This window comes from Nerophis lumbriciformis, linkage group LG01 (genome assembly GCF_033978685.3).
Source record: "Nerophis lumbriciformis linkage group LG01, RoL_Nlum_v2.1, whole genome shotgun sequence".
Lineage (NCBI taxonomy): Eukaryota > Metazoa > Chordata > Actinopteri > Syngnathiformes > Syngnathidae > Nerophis > Nerophis lumbriciformis.
Window position 1 is genome coordinate 4,245,001 of NC_084548.2, and position 20,000 is coordinate 4,265,000.

General features: G+C 36.8%; 1 protein-coding gene across 1 annotated transcript in view; it reads right to left on the bottom strand.

Annotated features, from left to right (window-relative positions):
- Window positions 1–20,000, bottom strand: part of cpne9 (copine family member IX) — a 368,575-nt gene that overhangs the window by 8,161 nt on the left and 340,414 nt on the right. The window contains exons 13-18 of the mRNA XM_061973839.2: window positions 15,312–15,373; window positions 14,875–14,921; window positions 11,640–11,821; window positions 9,484–9,611; window positions 9,210–9,312; window positions 1,532–1,589 (exon numbers count right to left, since the gene is read on the bottom strand). Coding sequence (XP_061829823.1) covers window positions 1,532–1,589; window positions 9,210–9,312; window positions 9,484–9,611; window positions 11,640–11,821; window positions 14,875–14,921; window positions 15,312–15,373 — 580 coding nt within the window. The remainder of the gene's footprint in view (window positions 1–1,531; window positions 1,590–9,209; window positions 9,313–9,483; window positions 9,612–11,639; window positions 11,822–14,874; window positions 14,922–15,311; window positions 15,374–20,000) is intronic.

Consider the following 20,000-nt stretch of genomic DNA (forward strand, 5'->3'; position numbering starts at 1 on the left):
GAGACCTAATCCTGCAGCCACCAAACCAGATCCCCTCAACGCCTTGACTGCGCCTAGAAATTCTGTCCATAAAAGTTATGAACAGAATCGGTGATAAAGGGCAGCCTTGGCAGTGTCCAACCCTCACTGGAAACGTGTCCGACTTACTACCGGCAATGCGGACCAAGCTCTGACACTGATCATACAGGGAGCGGACTGCCACAATCAGACAGTCCGATACCCCATACTCTCTGAGCACTCCCCACAGGACTTCCCGAGGGACACGGTCGAATGCCTTCTCCAAGTCCACAAAACACATGTAGACTGGTTGGGCAAACTCCCATGCACCCTCAAGGACCCTGCCCAGAGTATAGAGCTGATCCACAGTTCCACGACCAGGACGAAAACCACACTGTTCCTCCTGAATCCGAGGTTCGACTATCCGGCGTAGCCTCCTCTCCAGTACACCTGAATAGACCTTACCGGGAAGGCTGAGGAGTGTGATCCCACGATAGTTAGAACACACCCTCCGGTTCCCTTTCTTAAAGAGAGGAACCACCACCCCGGTCTGCCAATCCAGTGGTACCGCCTCCGATGTGCACGCGATGCTGCAGAGTCTTGTCAACCAAGACAGCCCCACAGCATCCAGAGCCTTAAGGAACTCCGGGCGGATCTCATCCACCCCCGGGGCCTTGCCACTGAGGAGCTTTTTAACTACCTCAGCAACCAAATAGGAGAGCCCACCACAGACTCCCCAGGCACTGCTTCCTCATAGGAAGACGTGTTGGTGGGATTGAGGAGGTCTTCGAAGTATTCCCTCCACCGATCCACAACATCCGCAGTCGAGGTCAGCAGAACACCATCCTCGCCATACACGGTGTTGATAGTGCACATTTTCAGTAGACCCATAATAAAGTCATAAACGCATGGAATTGCTGAATCAACAGAAAATAAAAGGACAATCCTGATGATGCGGTCACGCCTCACTGAGATTAAACACAAGCTTCAATACGCTCCAACATGTAAATACATCGATTCAAGGCCGTTTGCTGCAACTAATGAAGCATCACCATGTGTCAGCCTCGTCACATTTGATCGCTAATAAATATATTGGTATTGATCGAAAATAAAACCGAGGGGGTTTGGGGAGAAAGCGATGAAATCAACAGAGAAATCGACCATTTTCTTCCCCTCACCTTCAATTATAGCTTGGCGAGCGTAACGAATCACAACAGGGCTGTCCATTTTTGGACTCGTTTTTTGGTTCCTGTGGCCGGAGAATTGTACATGGCCGTTCTCAAGCAAAGTGTCTTCGCACTAATTATCCATAAGCCATTAACCATTTGTCCAATGACTATATAATGTCAACAAAATCTGTATCGCATGTATGCTAGAACTTAGAACACGACCCACAAACATCCTTTACAGTCACGCTGTGCTAGTGGCAAGTCGTACTCTCAAGTCACAGGAAATACGACTGTTGAATGAAGACAATGTTGCTGTTGTATCAATCAAATTCCCTTGCAAATAGATATAAACGAAATGAACTCACCATCAAACTCTGCAGGTCCAACGCCTACAATGATTATGGACAGTGGGAGTGATGCTGCCTGCACGGGAGAGAGAACACTTTTTAGCAGCGAGACAAGAGAAGGGAATTCACCGTGTGCCAAAGTGGCCGTCACACTTGTCGGTCAGAATTAAAAACAAAAAGAGCACAAAATCGATTCAATTTCCCTACAAAAGAGCTAGAGCTGTTAATCCGTCACTACAACGCTGGCTCGCACAACCTGAGTTCAACAGCACGTTTAGGTTGGCGCTCTGCAAAAAGTCAGTGTTCGAAAACAAGAAAAAATAATACAAAAATGAGGGGTATTTTATTTGAACTAAGCAAAATTATCTGCCAATAGAACAAGAAAATTTGGCTTGTCAAGACTTTCCAAAACAAGTCAAATTAAAGCTGCAAGCAGCGATGGACGGGACCGACTTTGACGGCACATACAATCCAAACCGGAGCAGTAATTAAAACTCTTTCGTCAACTTTTAATCAGAAGGGTTCAATCTCTCTACTGTGCTAGTTTGAAGCCGACACGACAAATGCGCTCAGAGGAGATAATGTTTGAAAAAAGGTGACCGATTTTTACAAAACTTTTGTTTTGAAGGGGGAATTGCAAACTTCCTGTTGATTTTTGCTTGGGGTTGTCAAAATATGAAATGTAGGTCTAAGTGAGACCTACATAGAGGTTTTTGGTTCATGTCTCTAAGACATTCCTACTGGAAGTCACAGGCAGTTTTGTCTGAGTTTTCTTCCTAGGAGCAGTTGTGTCTGTGTTTTCTTCCTAGGGGGCGCTAGAGCGCAATTTTGAGTTTTGGGGTTGGGTTTTTTTATGAGAGTGCAATTGTTGCCAGTCCTGATGTGTTTTTCCAGTTTAGTGAGTTTTGAAGCATGTTAAGGGGGTCAAATTACAGCTCAAAGAGGCAAAAGTGACTGTTTTTACAAAACTTTTGTTTTGAAGGGGGAATTGCAAACTTCCTGTTGATTTTTGCTTGGGGTTGTCAAAATATGAAATGTAGGTCTAAGTGAGACCTACATAGAGGTTTTTGGTTCATGTCTCTAAGACATTCCTACTGGAAGTCACAGGCAGTTTTGTCTGAGTTTTCTTCCTAGGAGCAGTTGTGTCTGTGTTTTCTTCCTAGGGGGCGCTAGAGCGCAATTTTGAGTTTTGGGGTTGGGTTTTTTTATGAGAGTGCAATTGTTGCCAGTCCTGATGTGTTTTTCCAGTTTAGTGAGTTTTGAAGCATGTTAAGGGGGTCAAATTACAGCTCAAAGAGGCAAAAGTGACTGTTTTTACAAAACTTTTGTTTTGAAGGGGGAATTGCAAACTTCCTGTTGATTTTTGCTTGGGGTTGTCAAAATATGAAATGTAGGTCTAAGTGAGACCTACATAGAGGTTTTTGGTTCATGTCTCTAAGACATTCCTACTGGAAGTCACAGGCAGTTTTGTCTGAGTTTTCTTCCTAGGAGCAGTTGTGTCTGTGTTTTCTTCCTAGGGGGCGCTAGAGCGCAATTTTGAGTTTTGGGGTTGGGTTTTTTTATGAGAGTGCAATTGTTGCCAGTCCTGATGTGTTTTTCCAGTTTAGTGAGTTTTGAAGCATGTTAAGGGGGTCAAATTACAGCTCAAAGAGGCAAAAGTGACTGTTTTTACAAAACTTTTGTTTTGAAGGGGGAATTGCAAACTTCCTGTTGATTTCTGCTGAAAGATGTCAATGTATGGAATGTAGGTCTAAATGAGACCTACATAGAGGTTTTTGTTTCATGTCTCTACGACATCCCTACTGGGAGTTAGAGGCAGTTTTGTCTGTGTTTTCTTCCTAGGGGGCGCTAGAGCGCAATTTTGAGTTTTGGGGCTAGGTTTTTTGATTAGATCGCAATTTTTGCCAGTCCTGATGTGTGTGTCCAATTTGGTGAGTTTTGAAGCATGTTAAAGGGGTCAAATTACAGCTCAAATAGGCGGCGGAATAATAATAAAACCTTACAATTACAATAGGGTCCTCTGTCCCAAAGGGACATTGCGGTCCCTAATTAGCTAACCTCAATGAACCCGAAAATACCTTAAAATAAGTATATCCTCACTAATAACAAGTGCACTTTTCTTGGTAGAAAAAAAAAAGAGAACATTTTGCTCAATATGTTGAAAAATATTCTTAAATGAAGTAAATGCTAGTGCCATTATCTTGACATAATGATATTACATTTCTTGAAACCAGCAAACTTATACTAAAAACTAATTTATTGTTCTTAATGGAAAGGCAACAAGGCAAGCGCTTGTTACTCTCGGGGTCTCCTAGCTGCTCAGGCAAATCATATTGTCTAAAAATGCATTTTTCCATGGATAACATGACATCATCGCGCCAAGTGCGTGCTCTTTCAGTCAATGCACATTTACACAAACATTTTTAATTGTAATTTTGAAGAATTTATCTGAATGTGCATGAACTATTTATATTAAAAATTATTAAAAATGTCACATGTTAAATGTTTAAAATAATAACTGTCAGTTTACTGTACTGTGCCAACTGTACTACTATATGAGTATTTTCTATTGTTTCATTGAAAATAAAACAGCAAAGTCCATTTGGCTGTCATCTGTTTTAATTATGGGACACAATTGTGTCAAAGTCATGATTTTTTTTGTTCATGCTTGAAATAAGAAATTATTACTTTAAAAAAAGTAGTAGGTCATCAAATCTCAGCAACAAGATGTAATATCTTACTGAGATCATTTAGGACCAAAACCCTTAAAACAAGTAAAACACTCTAACATAAAATCTGCTTAGTAGGAAGAATTATCTTATCAGACAGAAAATAAACAAATATCACTCTTATTTGAAAAATGTAATCTTACTTAGATTTCAGTTTTTGCAGTGCGCTTGCTTTTGCAAGGAACTATGCCATATTTGGTAAGTTGGAGAGATGTCCGATAATGGCTTTTTTGCCGATATCCAATATTCCGATATTGTCCAACTCTTAAATACCGATTCCGATATCAACCGATACCGATATATACAGTCGTGGAATTAACACATTATTTATGTCTAATTTTGTTGTGATGCCCGCTAAATTTGGCCACAAGAGTCAAAATAATTGACCAGGCTTGCTCTGGAGGGAACTACCCAGCCAGTTTTGAAGACGCACATGTAATTGAGATTGAACAGAGCGACAATATTTTGACGTTTCTGAGTATGGCAATGTAGACAAAAAGTTGTTTTATTTTGAATAAACAAAGCAGTTTCAAAAGAGGGCCTTCACCTATTCAAAAGCAGATTAAATTGGTGTTGCTATGTATAATGTATTTATGTTATTCACATGTGAATAATGCTGTATAATAGACTGTATTTATATTATTCACATGTGAATAATGCTGTATAATTGACTGTATTTATATTATTCACATGTGAATAATGTTGTATAATAAACTGTATTTATATTATTCACATGTGAATAATGCTGTATAATAAACTGTATTTATGTTATTCACATGTGAATAATGTTGTATAATGGACTGTATTTATATTATTCACATGTGAATAATGCTGTATAATAGACTGTAGTTATATTATTCACATGTGAATAATGCTGTACAATAGACTGTATTAATATTACCTACATGTGAATAATGCTGTATAATAGACTGTATTTATGTTATTCACATGTGAATAATGTTGTATAATAAACTGTATTTATATTATTCACATGTGAATAATGCTGTATAATAGACTGTATTTATATTATTCACATGTGAATTTTGCTGTATAATAGACTGTATTTATATTATTCACATGTGAATAATGCTGTATAATAGACTGTATTTATATTATTCACATGTGAATAATGCTGTATAATAGACTGTATTTATATTATTAACATATGAATAATGCTGTATAATAGACTGTATTTATATTATTCACAAGTGAATAATGCTGTATAATAGACTGTATTTATGTTATTCACATGTGAATAAGGTTGTATACTAGACTGTATTTATATTATTCACATGTGAATAATGCTGTATAATAGACTGTATTTATATTATTCACATGTGAATAATGCTGTATAATAGACTGTATTTATATTATTCACATATGAATAATGCTGTATAATAGACTGTATTTATATTATTCACATGTGAATAATGTTGTATAATAAACTGTATTTATGTTATTCACATGTGAATAATGTTGTATAAGACTGTATTTATATTATTCATATGCGAATAATGCTGCATAATAGACTGTATTTATATTATTCACATATGAATAATGCTGTATAATAGACTGTATTCATATTATTCACAAGTGAATAATGTTGTATAATAGACCGTATTTATATTATTCACATGTGAATTTTGCTGTATAATAGACTATTTATATTATTCACATGTGAATAATGCTGTATAATAGACTGTATTTATATTATTCACATATGAATAATGCTGTATAATAAACTGTATTTATATTATTCACAAAAGAATAATGCTGTATAATTGGCTGTATTTATATTATTCACATGTGAATAATGTTGTATAATAAACTGTATTTATATTATTCACATGTGAATAATGTTGTATAATAAACTGTATTTATATTATTCACATGTGAATAATGCTGTATAATAAACTGTATTTATGTTATTCACATGTGAATAATGTTGTATAAGACTGTATTTATATTATTCATATGCAAATAATGCTGTATAATAGACTGTATTTATATTATTCACATATGAATAATGCTGTATAATAGACTGTATTTATATTTTTCACAAGTGAATAATGTTGTATAATAGACTGTATTTATGTTATTCACATGTGAATAAGGTTGTATACTAGACTGTATTTATATTATTCACATGTGAATAATGCTGTATAATAGACTGTATTTATTTTATTCACATATGAATAATGCTGTATAATAGACTGTATTTATATTATTCACAAAAGAATAATGATGTATAATAGACTGTATTTATATTATTCACATGTGAATAATGTTGTATAATAAACTGTATTTATGTTATTCACATGTGAATAATGTTGTATAATAGACTGTATTTATATTATTCATATGTGAATAATGCTGTATAATAGACTGTATTTATATTATTCACATGTGAATAATGCTGTATAATAGACTGTATTTATGTTATTCACATGTGAATAAGGTTGTATAATAGACTGTATTTATATTATTCACATGTGAATAATGCTGTATAATAGACTGTATTTATATTATTCACATGTGAATAATGCTGTATAATAGACTGTATTTATATTATTCACATATGAATAATGCTGTATAATAGACTGTATTTATATTATTCACATGTGAATAATGCTGTATAATAGACTATTTATATTATTCACATGTGAATAATGCTGTATAATAGACTGTATTTATATTATTCACATGTGAATAATGCTGTATAATAGACTGTATTTATATTATTCACATGTGAATAATGCTGTATAATAGACTGTATTTATATTATTCACATGTGAATAATGCTGTATAATAGACTGTATTTATATTATTCACATATGAATAATGCTGTATAATAGACTGTATTTATATTATTCACATGTGAATAATGCTGTATAATAGACTGTATTTATATTATTCACATGTGAATAATGCTGTATAATAGACTGTATTTATATTATTCACATGTGAATAATGCTGTATAATAGACTGTATTTATATTATTCACATGTGAATAATGCTGTATAATAGACTGTATATATATTATTCACATGTGAATAATGCTGTATAATAGACTGTATTTATGTTATTCACATATGAATAATGCTGTATAATAGACTGTATTTATATTATTCACAAGTGAATAATGCTGTATAATAAACTGTATTTATGTTATTCACATGTGAATAAGGTTGTATACTAGACTGTATTTATATTATTCACATATGAATAATGCTGTATAATAGACTGTATTTATATTATTCACATGTGAATAATGCTGTATAATAGACTGTATTTATATTATTCACAAAATAATAATGATGTATAATAGACTGTATTTATATTATTCACATGTTAATAATGTTGTATAATAAACTGTATTTATGTTATTCACATGTGAATAATGTTGTATAATAGACTGTATTTATATTATTCATATGTGAATAATGCTGTATAATAGACTGTATTTATATTATTCACATGTGAATAATGCTGTATAATAGACTGTATTTATATTATTCACATATGAATAATGCTGTATAATAGACTGTATTTATATTATTCACATGTGAATAATGCTGTATAATAGACTGTATTTATGTTATTCACATATGAATAATGCTGTATAATAGACTGTATTTATATTATTCACATGTGAATAATGCTGTATAATAGACTGTATTTATATTATTAACATATGAATAATGCTGTATAATAGACTGTATTTATATTATTCACATGTGAATAATGCTGTATAATAGACTGTATTTATATTATTCACATGTGAATAATGCTGTATAATAGACTGTATTTATATTATTCACATGTAAATTTTGCTGTATAATAGACTATTTATATTATTCACATGTGAATAATGCTGTATAATAGACTGTATTTATATTATTCACATATGAATATTGCTGTATAATAGACTGTATTTATATTATTCACAAGTGAATAATGCTGTATAATAGACTGTATTTATGTTATTCACATGTGAATAAGGTTGTATACTAGACTGTATTTATATTATTCACATGTGAATAATGCTGTATAATAGACTGTATTTATATTATTCACATGTGAATAATGCTGTATAATAGACTGTATTTATACTATTCACATGTGAATAATGCTGTATAATTGACTGTATTTATATTATTCACATGTGAATAATGCTGTATAATAGACTGTATTTATATTATTCACACGTGAATAATGCTGTATAATAGACTGTATTTATATTATTCACATATGAATAATGCTGTATAATAGACTGTATTTATATTATTCACAAGTGAATAATGCTGTATAATAAACTGTATTTATGTTATTCACATGTGAATAATGTTGTATAATAAACTGTATTTATATTATTCACATGTGAATTTTGCTGTATAATAGACTATTTATATTATTCACATGTGAATAATGCTGTATAATAGACTGTATTTATATTATTCACATATGAATAATGCTGTATAATAAACTGTATTTATATTATTCACAAAAGAATAATGCTGTATAATAGACTGTATTTATATTATTCACATGTGAATAATGCTGTATAATAGACTGTATTTATTATTTATATTATTTACATGTAAAAAAATGCCTAAGTGTTTATTATTTATTGTGAGCGAAATGTGGTGCTGAATTTCCCCCAGGGATCAATAAAGTACTTTTTATTATTTTCTATCTATTCTATCAATAGATCTGCTGCATACATTTCTATATAGAACATACCATCACACGCATTTAGGAGGAAATTGTACAACATGAAATGTTGCTACGACTTTAAATTAGTTCGGATTAATTTGAGCTTTTACACTTTCTCAAGTAAACCTAAAAATACGGGTATGGTAGGAATAACCGTGTTTACAAGAGTAAAAATAATATCAGCCGGCATGAAATGTTAGGTGAAGAAATGTGTTGGAAACATGCCTGTGCTAACATGTGTGTTTACTCACATTGACCACGGCCTCTTTGGTTTGGACCATATCAGATATAACTCCATCTGTGATCATTAACAGGACAAAGTACTGTGAGCCATCTGTTATCTCTGATGCACAGCTGGGAAACACACAAACACACGCAGGTTAGGAACATAGTACACCAGTACACACATCGGGGTCGATAAAAAAAAAATATGCGCACTCTTTAACGGTATCACATAAGTAGCACCTCAGGTGCAGCTTTACTAGAAAAATATTTATTTGCAACTGAACGCTGGCAAACACTAACTTGGCCACTTTGTTGATAACGGGTGCAAAGTTGGTGGGTCCGTAGAGCTGCACGGTTCTTAGGCTCTGGAAGTAGGCCTCCAGGACCCCTTCGATGCCCACGCAGTTTGGATTATCGTTGTCGCCACTCTGCAAAACAAAAACATTAATTATGTGGTGTGTAGTGTGTAAAAGTGTAAAGTCAGTGGTAGATCGTGAGTTTAAACCTCGGCCGAGTCATACCAAAGACTATAAAAATGGGACCCGTTACCTCCCTGCTTGGCACTCAGCATCAAGGGTTGGAATTGGGGGTTAAATCACGAAAATCGCTGCTGCTCACTGCTCCCCTCACCTCCCATGGGGTGATCAAGGGTGATGGGTCAAATGCAGAGAATTATTTCGCCACATCTAGTGTGTGTTTAACTTCCATCCATCCATCCATTTTCTACCGCTTATTCCCTTCGGGGTCGCGGGTGGCGCTGGAGCCTATCTCAGCTATAATCGGGCGGAAGGCGGGGTACACCCTGGACAAGTCGCCACCTCATCGCAGGGCCAACACAGATAGACAGACAACATTCACACTCACATTCACACACTAGGGCCCATTTAGTGTTGCCAATCAACTTATCCCCAGGTGCATGTCTTTGGAGGTGGGAGGAAGCCGGAGTACCCGGAGGGAACCCACGCTGTCACGGGGAGAACATGCAAACTCCTCACAGAAAGATCCCGAGCCCGGGATTGAACCCAAGACTACTCAGGACCTTCGTATTGTGAGGCAGATGCACTAACCCCTCTTCCACCGTGCTGCCCCTGTGTTTGACTTGTATTTATTTATTTATTGTATTTTTTATTTTTTTTATTTATTTTTTTTATTTAAAAAAAATAAAAATAAAATAAAATAAATAAATAAATACAAGTGTTTAACTTGTATTTATTTTTTTAATTTTATTTTATTTTTTTAAATACACACTGCAATGGATAACCCTTTTGCTTGGAGTCACTAGAGAAAAGCGCTATATAAACATAATTCACTCCACTTCAATTCACTTTTGGCTTCGCTGGCTTCTAATATTTTTTATGTGCACTAAAATCTTTTGTGCGCGCTTTGCAGAACGCAGACTTTCTTACCTCCGCCAAATAGGTTATGTTTTCGCCAGTGTTTGTTTGTATGTATGTTAACAAAATAACTTTGGATGGATTTAGATTATTTTTTTAGGAAAAACTGTTCCCTTTATCGACTACGAAACGGCAGAAAAAAAAATTGATACCTTCATGTGAAGACTTTGAAACTGAAAAATCGCGGTATTTACAATATTTGTACGTCCCTAGTCCTCATGTATATGCAGAATAAACAAACCCTGTTTCCATATGAGTTGGGAAATTGTGTTAGATGTAAATATAAACGGAATACAATGATTTGCAAATCCTTTTCAACCCATATTCAGTTGAATGCACCACAAAGACAAGATATTTTATGTTCAAACTCATAAACTTTATTTCTTTTTTGCAAATAATAATTAACTTAGAATTTCATGGCTGCAACACGTGCCAAAGTAGTTGGGAAAGGGCATGTTCACCACTGTGTTACATGGCCTTTCCAGTGTTGGTGGCACTGGGAGCAGGTGGGTAAAGTGTCTTGCCCAAGGACACAACGGCAGTGACTAGGATGGCGGATGCGGGGATCGAACCTGGAACCCTCAAGTTGCTGGCACGGTCGCTCTACCAACTGAGCTATAAACTATTTTCATGTGTGGATGAAAACACTGACAGCATTTCAACTAACCACCAATTATGTTAAGGTGCATTCGGGGAAAAGCCATCAGCATCAGAACTACTTCAGGAGGTCGCCTACAGCCACAGCTGTTCTTAAAAATTGACTGCGGTTAACTGAACAGAGGCATTAATTGGAGCTTGGTCAAATAGTGTATTTATTCTGATGTGTTTTGTTGTTTATTTATGGATCACCTCCCACCCCCGCATTAATAAATGTACGAGTCGTTTTGGGGATAAGGTGAAAGCTGACGGATGCAAGGCATGCTGGGAGAATTCCTGCTGGCACGGAGACGAGCGCGATTTCTCAGCCAGCTGCTGTCGCAGCGACAACCCCTGGTCCAAACCACACCCCGCTATGGGTAATGTGTGTGCGAGTGTGATGGCAGCTGTTTGAGTGTTCCTTACCAGTGGGAAAGCGTGGGATATTTTGCCATCGGGGGGCAGCTTAGCGCCAAAGCCATAGGCAGGGAAGAGCTTGTCGCTGTCGTAGTCCTGGATAATCTCACCCACCGCTTTCAGGGCCATGGCATATGCGTTCATCTGGTAGGGGCTCATATAGTGGAGGGAGGTGGGCTGAGATGGATTGCCTGGCGGGAAGGAACACCAAATAGTGAGTGACGTGTCTACAGCCTGCATGTTCACACGTCCGCTTTCCCACAATATAAACAGCTAATGATGGAGGGCGAGTTCTTGGTTTCTTATGTGGGTTTATTGTTAGGCAGTTTCATTAACGTCCTCCCAGCGCGGCAACAACACACAACAACAGCAGTCAAGTTTTCGTCTGCCGTAAAGCAGTTCGTCTGCCGTAAACAGCAATGTTGTGACACTTTTAAACAGGACAATACTGCCATCTACTGTACACGCATATGTGACCCACCCATAATGTGTCACATTTTTGTGTTGATTTATTTATTTTATTTTGTGGTTTGAATTCGTTTTTGGAGCTGTCATTACAGATTTATCAGTATTCACATTGGTCAGTAGGGGGCAGTAGGGCGTTTCTTCCCAATTGAATGCTATCACCTGCAGACCGGAAGTGTCTTGTCATTCTGATGAGCGCGACCAGTCTGTGAACAATTGAAACGTCCTGTGTGCTTTTTCCTCCTGTATAACAGGTTAGTTTTGGTGAATCAACTCACTGAATTAAGTGTTTGTGAGTTGTAGTTTGTATTTGTGAATGAATCCAGTGCACAGCTGCAGTAATCAATACAAAAAGGCGACGTGAGTGCGCAATGTTTATATAGGAACTTCTGATCCTAATTCAGACTCCCAAATTAGAGCTCCCATTTTCTTATTGATTTTATAATGTATATTTGTATAATGTGTGTGTTCTGAAATAGTGACAGAGAATAGAACAAGGATGGACAATTCAACCCTTAACTCAACAATGAGTAGATGAGTGTTATGTGTGTGTATATGTGTAAATAAATGAACACTGAAATTCAAGTATTTATTTTATTTAATTTTATCTATATATATATATATATATATATATATATATATATATATATATATATATATATATACAGGTAAAAGCCAGTAAATTAGAATATTTTGAAAAACTTGATTTATTTCAGTAATTGCATTCAAAAGGTGTAACTTGTACATTATATTCATTCATTGCACACAGACTGATGCATTCAAATGTTTATTTCATTTAATTTTGATGATTTGAAGTGGCAACAAATGAAAATCCAAAATTCCGTGTGTCACAAAATTAGAATATTGTGTAAGGGTTAAATTTTGAAGACACCTGGTGCCACAAACTAATCAGCTGATTAACTCAAAACACCTGCAAAGGGCTTTAAATGGTCTCTCAGTCCAGTTCTGAAGCCTACACAAACATGGGGAAGACTTCAGATTTGACAGCTGTCCAAAAGGCAACCATCGACACATTGCACAAGGAGGGAAAGACACAAAAGGTTATTGCTGAAGAGGCTGGCTGTTCTCAGAGCTCTGTGTCCAAACACATTAATGGAGAGGCAAAGGGAAGGAAAAACATGTGGTCAGAAAAAGTGTACAAGCGATAGGGATCACCGCGCCCTGGTCAAGATTGTGAAAAAAAAAACATTCAAAAATGTGGGGGAGATTCAGAAGGAGTGGACAGCTGCTGGAGTCAGTGCTTCAAGATCCACCACCAAGAGACGCTTGAAAGACATGGGTTTTAAACTGCCGCATACCTCGTGTCAAGCCACTGTTGACCAAGAAACAGCGCGAAAAGCGTCTCACCTGGGCTAAGGAAAAAAAGAGCTGGACTGCTGCTGAGTGGTCCAAAGTCATGTTTTCTGACGAAAGCAAATTTTGCATTTCCTTTGGAAATCGAGGTCCCAGAGTCTGGAGGAAGACAGGAGAGGCACAGGATCCACGTTGCCTGAAGTCTAGTGTAAAGTTTCCACCATCAGTGATGGTTTGGGGTGCCATGTCATCTGCTGGTGGGGGGGGGGGGGGGGGGGGGGGGGGGGCACAGGTCCGGTGGCCATGGATGAAGTGCTGGTGCTGGCTGTCCAGAGTCGGGACCCGGGGTGTACCACTCGCCTGTGCATCGGTTGGGGACATCTCTGCGCTGCTGACCCGGACCTGGACCGGACTCTCACTATTATGTTAGATCCACTATGGACTGGACTCTCACTATTATGTTAGATCCACTATGGACTGGACTCTCACTATTATGTTAGCTCCACTATGGACTGGACTCTCACTATTATGTTAGATCCACTATGGACTGGACTCTCACTATTATGTTAGATCCACTATGGACTGGACTCTCACTATTATGTTAGCTCCACTATGGACTGGACTCTCACTATTATGTTAGATCCACTATGGACTGGACTCTCACTATTATGTTAGATCCGCTATGGACCGGACTCTCACTATTATGTTAGATCCACTATGGACTGGACTCTCACTATTATGTTAGATCCACTATGGACTGGACTCTCACTATTATGTTAGATCCACTATGGACTGGACTCTCACTATTATGTTAGATCCACTATGGACTGGACTCTCACTATTATGTTAGATCCACTATGGACTGGACTCTCACACTATTATGTTAGATCCACTATGGACTGGACTCTCACTATTATGTTAGATCCACTATGGACTGGACTCTCACTATTATGTTAGATCCACTATGGACTGGACTCTCACTATTATGTTAGATCCACTATGAACTGGACTCTCACTATTATGTTAGATCCACTATGGACTGGACTTTCACAATATTATGCTAGACCCACTCGACGTCCATTGCATCCGGTCTCCCCTAGAGAGGGGGGGTCACCCACATATGTGGTCCTCTCCAAGGTTTCTCATAGTCATTCACATCACGTCCCACTGGGGTGAGTTTTTCCTTGCCCTTATGTGGGCTCTGAACCGATGATGTCGTTGTGGCTTGTGCAGCCCTTTGAGACACTTGTGATTTAGGGCTATTTAAATAAACATTGATTGATTGAATCTAAAAAATTAATCATGCCATATTAAAAGCAAGTCTTTAGTTATTTAATTCTAACACTTCTACATGTCTTGGGCAATTGTTAACAGTTTCTGAAGTGTTTCTACTGGAACTTCCAAGGTCGCACTCGATGGTCCTTTATTGAGTTCCAATGACATCATGCAGGAATAAGTGTCTTACCATTGGATGCTGTAAAGTCAATGGCAACGGTGAAATTCAGCTGCGTCCTGGTGCGTGATGAAGACAAAACAAAAAAACAACAACGTTGTCAATATGCATCATAAAGTACGTCCCTCATTGTTTTTTGGTTCACAAATGATTGTGTACGCTTGAATAACATTCACTCTGCCACCTTCTGGTTGCATACAACCTTTAATTAAAAGTGAATGAACTGGTTAGATCCAGATGTTTACATATGAGATTTAGCAGCGGGAACTTTGTCAAACGTAATTTTGTCAAAGTCAATATGCACAAACACACACACACACACACATGCAAACACACTCACACACACACACACACACACACGTACACACACATGCACACACAGTCAGAACAACCATCAGGATGGCATTGAGGTTTTACTTTGAGAGCAAGCTCATTATTATTCCACTCACCCTCCTCGGATGAAATCCACAAAGGTGTACTCGGACTCCACTTTGAAGGACAGCAGAGTTACCTTGCACACACACACACACACACACACACACACACACACACACACACACACATTCACGCATATTAACAGCAAAAAGGGGTGATGGAGAGGTGATGGAACAGGCATTTATTTAGATGGAAGGGACAAAAACAAACGGGTTGCCAGGCAGGATACCAGCTAGCCATAAACAGGGAGAATAAAATATATTAATGTCCGATAATATCAGCCGATAAATGCGTTAAAATGTAATGTCGGAAATTATCGGTATTAGTTTTTTTATTTTTTATTTTTTATTTTTATTTTTATTTTTTTAATTTTTTTTAATTAAATCAACATAAAAAACACAAGATACACTTACAATTAGTGGACCAACCCAAAAAACCTCCCTCCCCCATTTACACTCATTGTTGTTTCTTTCTGTTATTAATATTCTGGTTCCTACATTATATATCTGTCAAGACTTGGTCTTGGGTGTTTGCTTTTCCGGGATGCAACGGAAAGTTGGCACTAGGCGAGACGGGAATGAAGGTACATGATTTATTTAAAGACTATAAATACAAAAAAAAAAGGATCAAACAAAAAGCGCGCACAGTGGCGGAGAATAAACTATGAAACCAAAAGACTATAGCAAAAAAGTACAAATGAAAAGCACGCACAGTGGCGGAGAACAAACTATGAAAAACAAAAAGACTATAAACATGGAACAAAAACTTACTGGGCTTGGACAAAAATAGTTGCATGACGAATGGACATGGAAAGAATGGACAGAGCATAAATGTGGTGAGGTCGTCAGGACGAACAACAGAAAATGAATGAACTTAAATACTATGGACATGATTAGTGAAAGCAGGTGCGTGACTCAAAACGTGAAACAGGTGCGTGACGTGACAGGTGAAAACTAATGGTTGCTATGGTGACAAACAAGAGTGCACAATGAGTCCAAACGTGGAACAGGTGAAACTAATGGGTAATCATGCAAACAAGACAAGGGAGTGAAAAGCCAGAAACTAAACAAAACATGACTTAAAACAAAACATGATTACACAGACATGACAATATCAATATATATCAATACAGTCTGCAAGGGATACAGTCCGTAAGCACACATGATTGTGCGTGCTGCTGGTCCACTAATAGTACTAACCTTTAACACTTCATTTTACTCATTTTCATTCATTACTAGTTTCTATGTAACTGTTTTACTTTCTTTTTTATTCAAGAAAATGTTTTTAATTTATTCATCTTATTTTATTTTATCAATTAAAAACCATACCTGGTTGTCCAAATCAGGCATAATAATGTGTTAATTCCACGACTGTATATATCGGTTGATATCAGTATCGGTTGATATCGGTATCGGTAATTAAAGAGTTGGACAATATCGGAATATCGGATATCGGCAAAAAGCCATTATCGGACATCCCTAATGTTAAAGTAAATATATATAAACATCATTTTTGTTGTTGTTGTTTGTATACAAAATTAGGGAGTACTTCTCTCGGCACGAGGAAAACGTTGAGGCATACTTGCCAACCTTGAGACCTCCGATTTCGGGAGGTGGGGTGTGGGGGGCGGGGAGGGGGCGTGGTTGGGGGCGGGGCGTGGTTAGGAGGGGAGGAGTATATTTACAGCTAGGATTCACCAAGTCAAGTATTTCATATATATATATATATATATAAGAAATATTAAGTCAAGTATTTCATATATATATATATATATATATAAGAAATATTAAGTCAAGTATTTCATATATATATATTGTTGGAGGCAGATATTTACATATATCCGAATTTTTGTGTTACTTCTTTTCTTTCATAGTCATATTTGAAAACAGCTTGTGTTTTTCCATTTATTCTCTTTCTGTTTCTCTGCAAGTAAACTGTGTGTGTTAACCTTGAAAGTCCTGGAATGTGTTTTGCCTAGCATGTATTTTGACTAGAGAGAGAGGGGAGGAGAAAGGGTTTTTGGGTCGGGGAGACAGACCATTTTGGCGGCGCGATAGAATGTTCTATGCTGGACTGGTCTCAAAAATATATCTGCAAAGCTTTGCCAATATATTACAAAATACCTATTCTGTCTCTTGTGGTTTTTCAACTAAGCTTTAAGTGTTGTAAAGAGCTTGGGAGCGACTTGTGACTTGAATTCCCTGGTAAGGAACAACTGGTCCAAAACGCAACAATATATATATATACAGGTAAAAGCCAGTAAATAAGAATATTTTGAAAAACTTGATTTATTTCAGTAATTGCATTCAAACGGTGTAACTTGTACATTATATTTATTCATTGCACACAGACTGATGCATTCAAATGTTTATTTCATTTAATTTTGATGATTTGAAGTGGCAACAAATGAAAATCCAAAATTCCGTGTGTCACAAAATTAGAATATTACTTAAGGCTAATACAAAAAAGGGATTTTTAGAAATGTTGGCCAACTGAAAAGTATGAAAATGAAAAATATGAGCATGTACAATACTCAATACTTGGTTGGAGCTCCTTTTGCCTCAATTACTGCGTTAATGCGGCGCGGCATGGAGTCGATGAGTTTCTGGCACTGCTCAGGTGTTATGAGAGCCCAGGTTGCTCTGATAGTGGCCTTCAACTCTTCTGCGTTTTTGGGTCTGGCATTCTGCATCTTCCTTTTCACAATACCCCACAGATTTTCTATGGGGCTAAGGTCAGGGGAGTTGGCGGGCCAATTTAGAACAGAAATACCATGGTCCGTAAACCAGGCACGGGTAGATTTTGCGCTGTGTGCAGGCGCCAAGTCCTGTTGGAACTTGAAATCTCCATCTCCATAGAGCAGGTCAGCAGCAGGAAGCATGAAGTGCTCTAAAACTTGCTGGTAGACGGCTGCGTTGACCCTGGATCTCAGGAAACAGAGTGGACCGACACCAGCAGATGGCATGGCACCCCAAACCATCACCCAACCATGCAAATTTTGCATTTCCTTTGGAAATCGAGGTCCCAGAGTCTGGAGGAAGACAGGAGAGGCACAGGATCCACGTTGCCTGAAGTCTAGTGTAAAGTTTCCACCATCAGTGATGGTTTGGGGTGCCATGTCATCTGCTGGTGTCGGTCCACTCTGTTTCCTGAGATCCAGGGTCAACGCAGCCGTCTACCAGCAAGTTTTAGAGCACTTCATGCTTCCTGCTGCTGACCTGCTCTATGGAGATTGAGATTTCAAGTTCCAACAGGACTTGGCGCCTGCACACAGCGCAAAATCTACCCGTGCCTGGTTTACGGACCATGGTATTTCTGTTCTAAATTGGCCCGCCAACTCCCCTGACCTTAGCCCCATAGAAAATCTGTGGGGTATTGTGAAAAGGAAGATGTAGAATGCCAGACCCAAAAACGCAGAAGAGTTGAAGGCCACTATCAGAGCAACCTGGGCTCTCATAACACCTGAGCAGTGCCAGAAACTCATCGACTCCATGCCACGCCGCATTAACGCAGTAATTGAGGCAAAAGGAGCTCCAACCAAGTATTGAGTATTGTACATGCTCATATTTTTCATTTTCATACTTTTCAGTTGGCCAACATTTCTAAAAATCCCTTTTTTGTATTAGCCTTAAGTAATATTCTAATTTTGTGACACACGGAATTTTGGATTTTCATTTGTTGCCACTTCAAATCATCAAAATTAAATGAAATAAACATTTGAATGCATCAGTCTGTGTGCAATGAATAAATATAATGTACAAGTTACACTGTTTGAATGCAATTACTGAAATAAATCAAGTTTTTCAAAATATTCTAATTTACTGGCTTTTACCTGTATATATATATATATATATATATATATATATATATATATATATATATATATATATATATATATATATATATATATATATATATATATATATATATATAAAAGAAATACTTGAATTTCAGTGTTCATTTATTTACACATATACACACACATAACACTCATCTACTCATTTTTGAGTTAAGGGTTGAATTGTCCATCCTTGTTCTATTTGTCACTATTTTTCTAACCATGCTGTTTTTCTAGCCACCTCTGATGATGCATTGCTGTGTGGCACGCAAAAAGTGCTTTCATCAAATGCACTAGATGGCAGTATTGTCCTGTTTAAGAGTGTCACAACATTGCTGTTTACGGCAGACGAACTGCTTTACGGTAGACAATAATGTGACTGCTGTTGTTGTGTGTTGTTACCACGCTGGGAGGACGTTAATGAAACTGCCTAACAATAAACCCACATAAGAAACCAAGAACTCGCCCTCCATCATTCTATAGTTATAACGTCATTGGGCAGGTACGCTGTTTATATTATGTGCCTGAATTTCGGGAGATTTTCGGGAGATCCGTGAGGGTTGGCAAGTATGCGTTGAGGGCAAATACACAAGTTTTTAAAAGAGTAACATATAATAGTTTTTAGTTCAGTTATTGTGTACTATTGACTTTGATTTGCTCAAACAAATGTGTTGATATCGTTAAGATGTCAATAGCACTTACCATAAATACATTTAATTTTACGGGTAATACATGCGATCGGTATTGGTATCGGCCAGGCTCACTAATGGATGATTGGCAGCAAAAAAACCCTGATCGTAACATCAAAAATAAAAAAAATAAAACATTACTAAAAATGTACACAACAGGTAATTAATTTAATGTT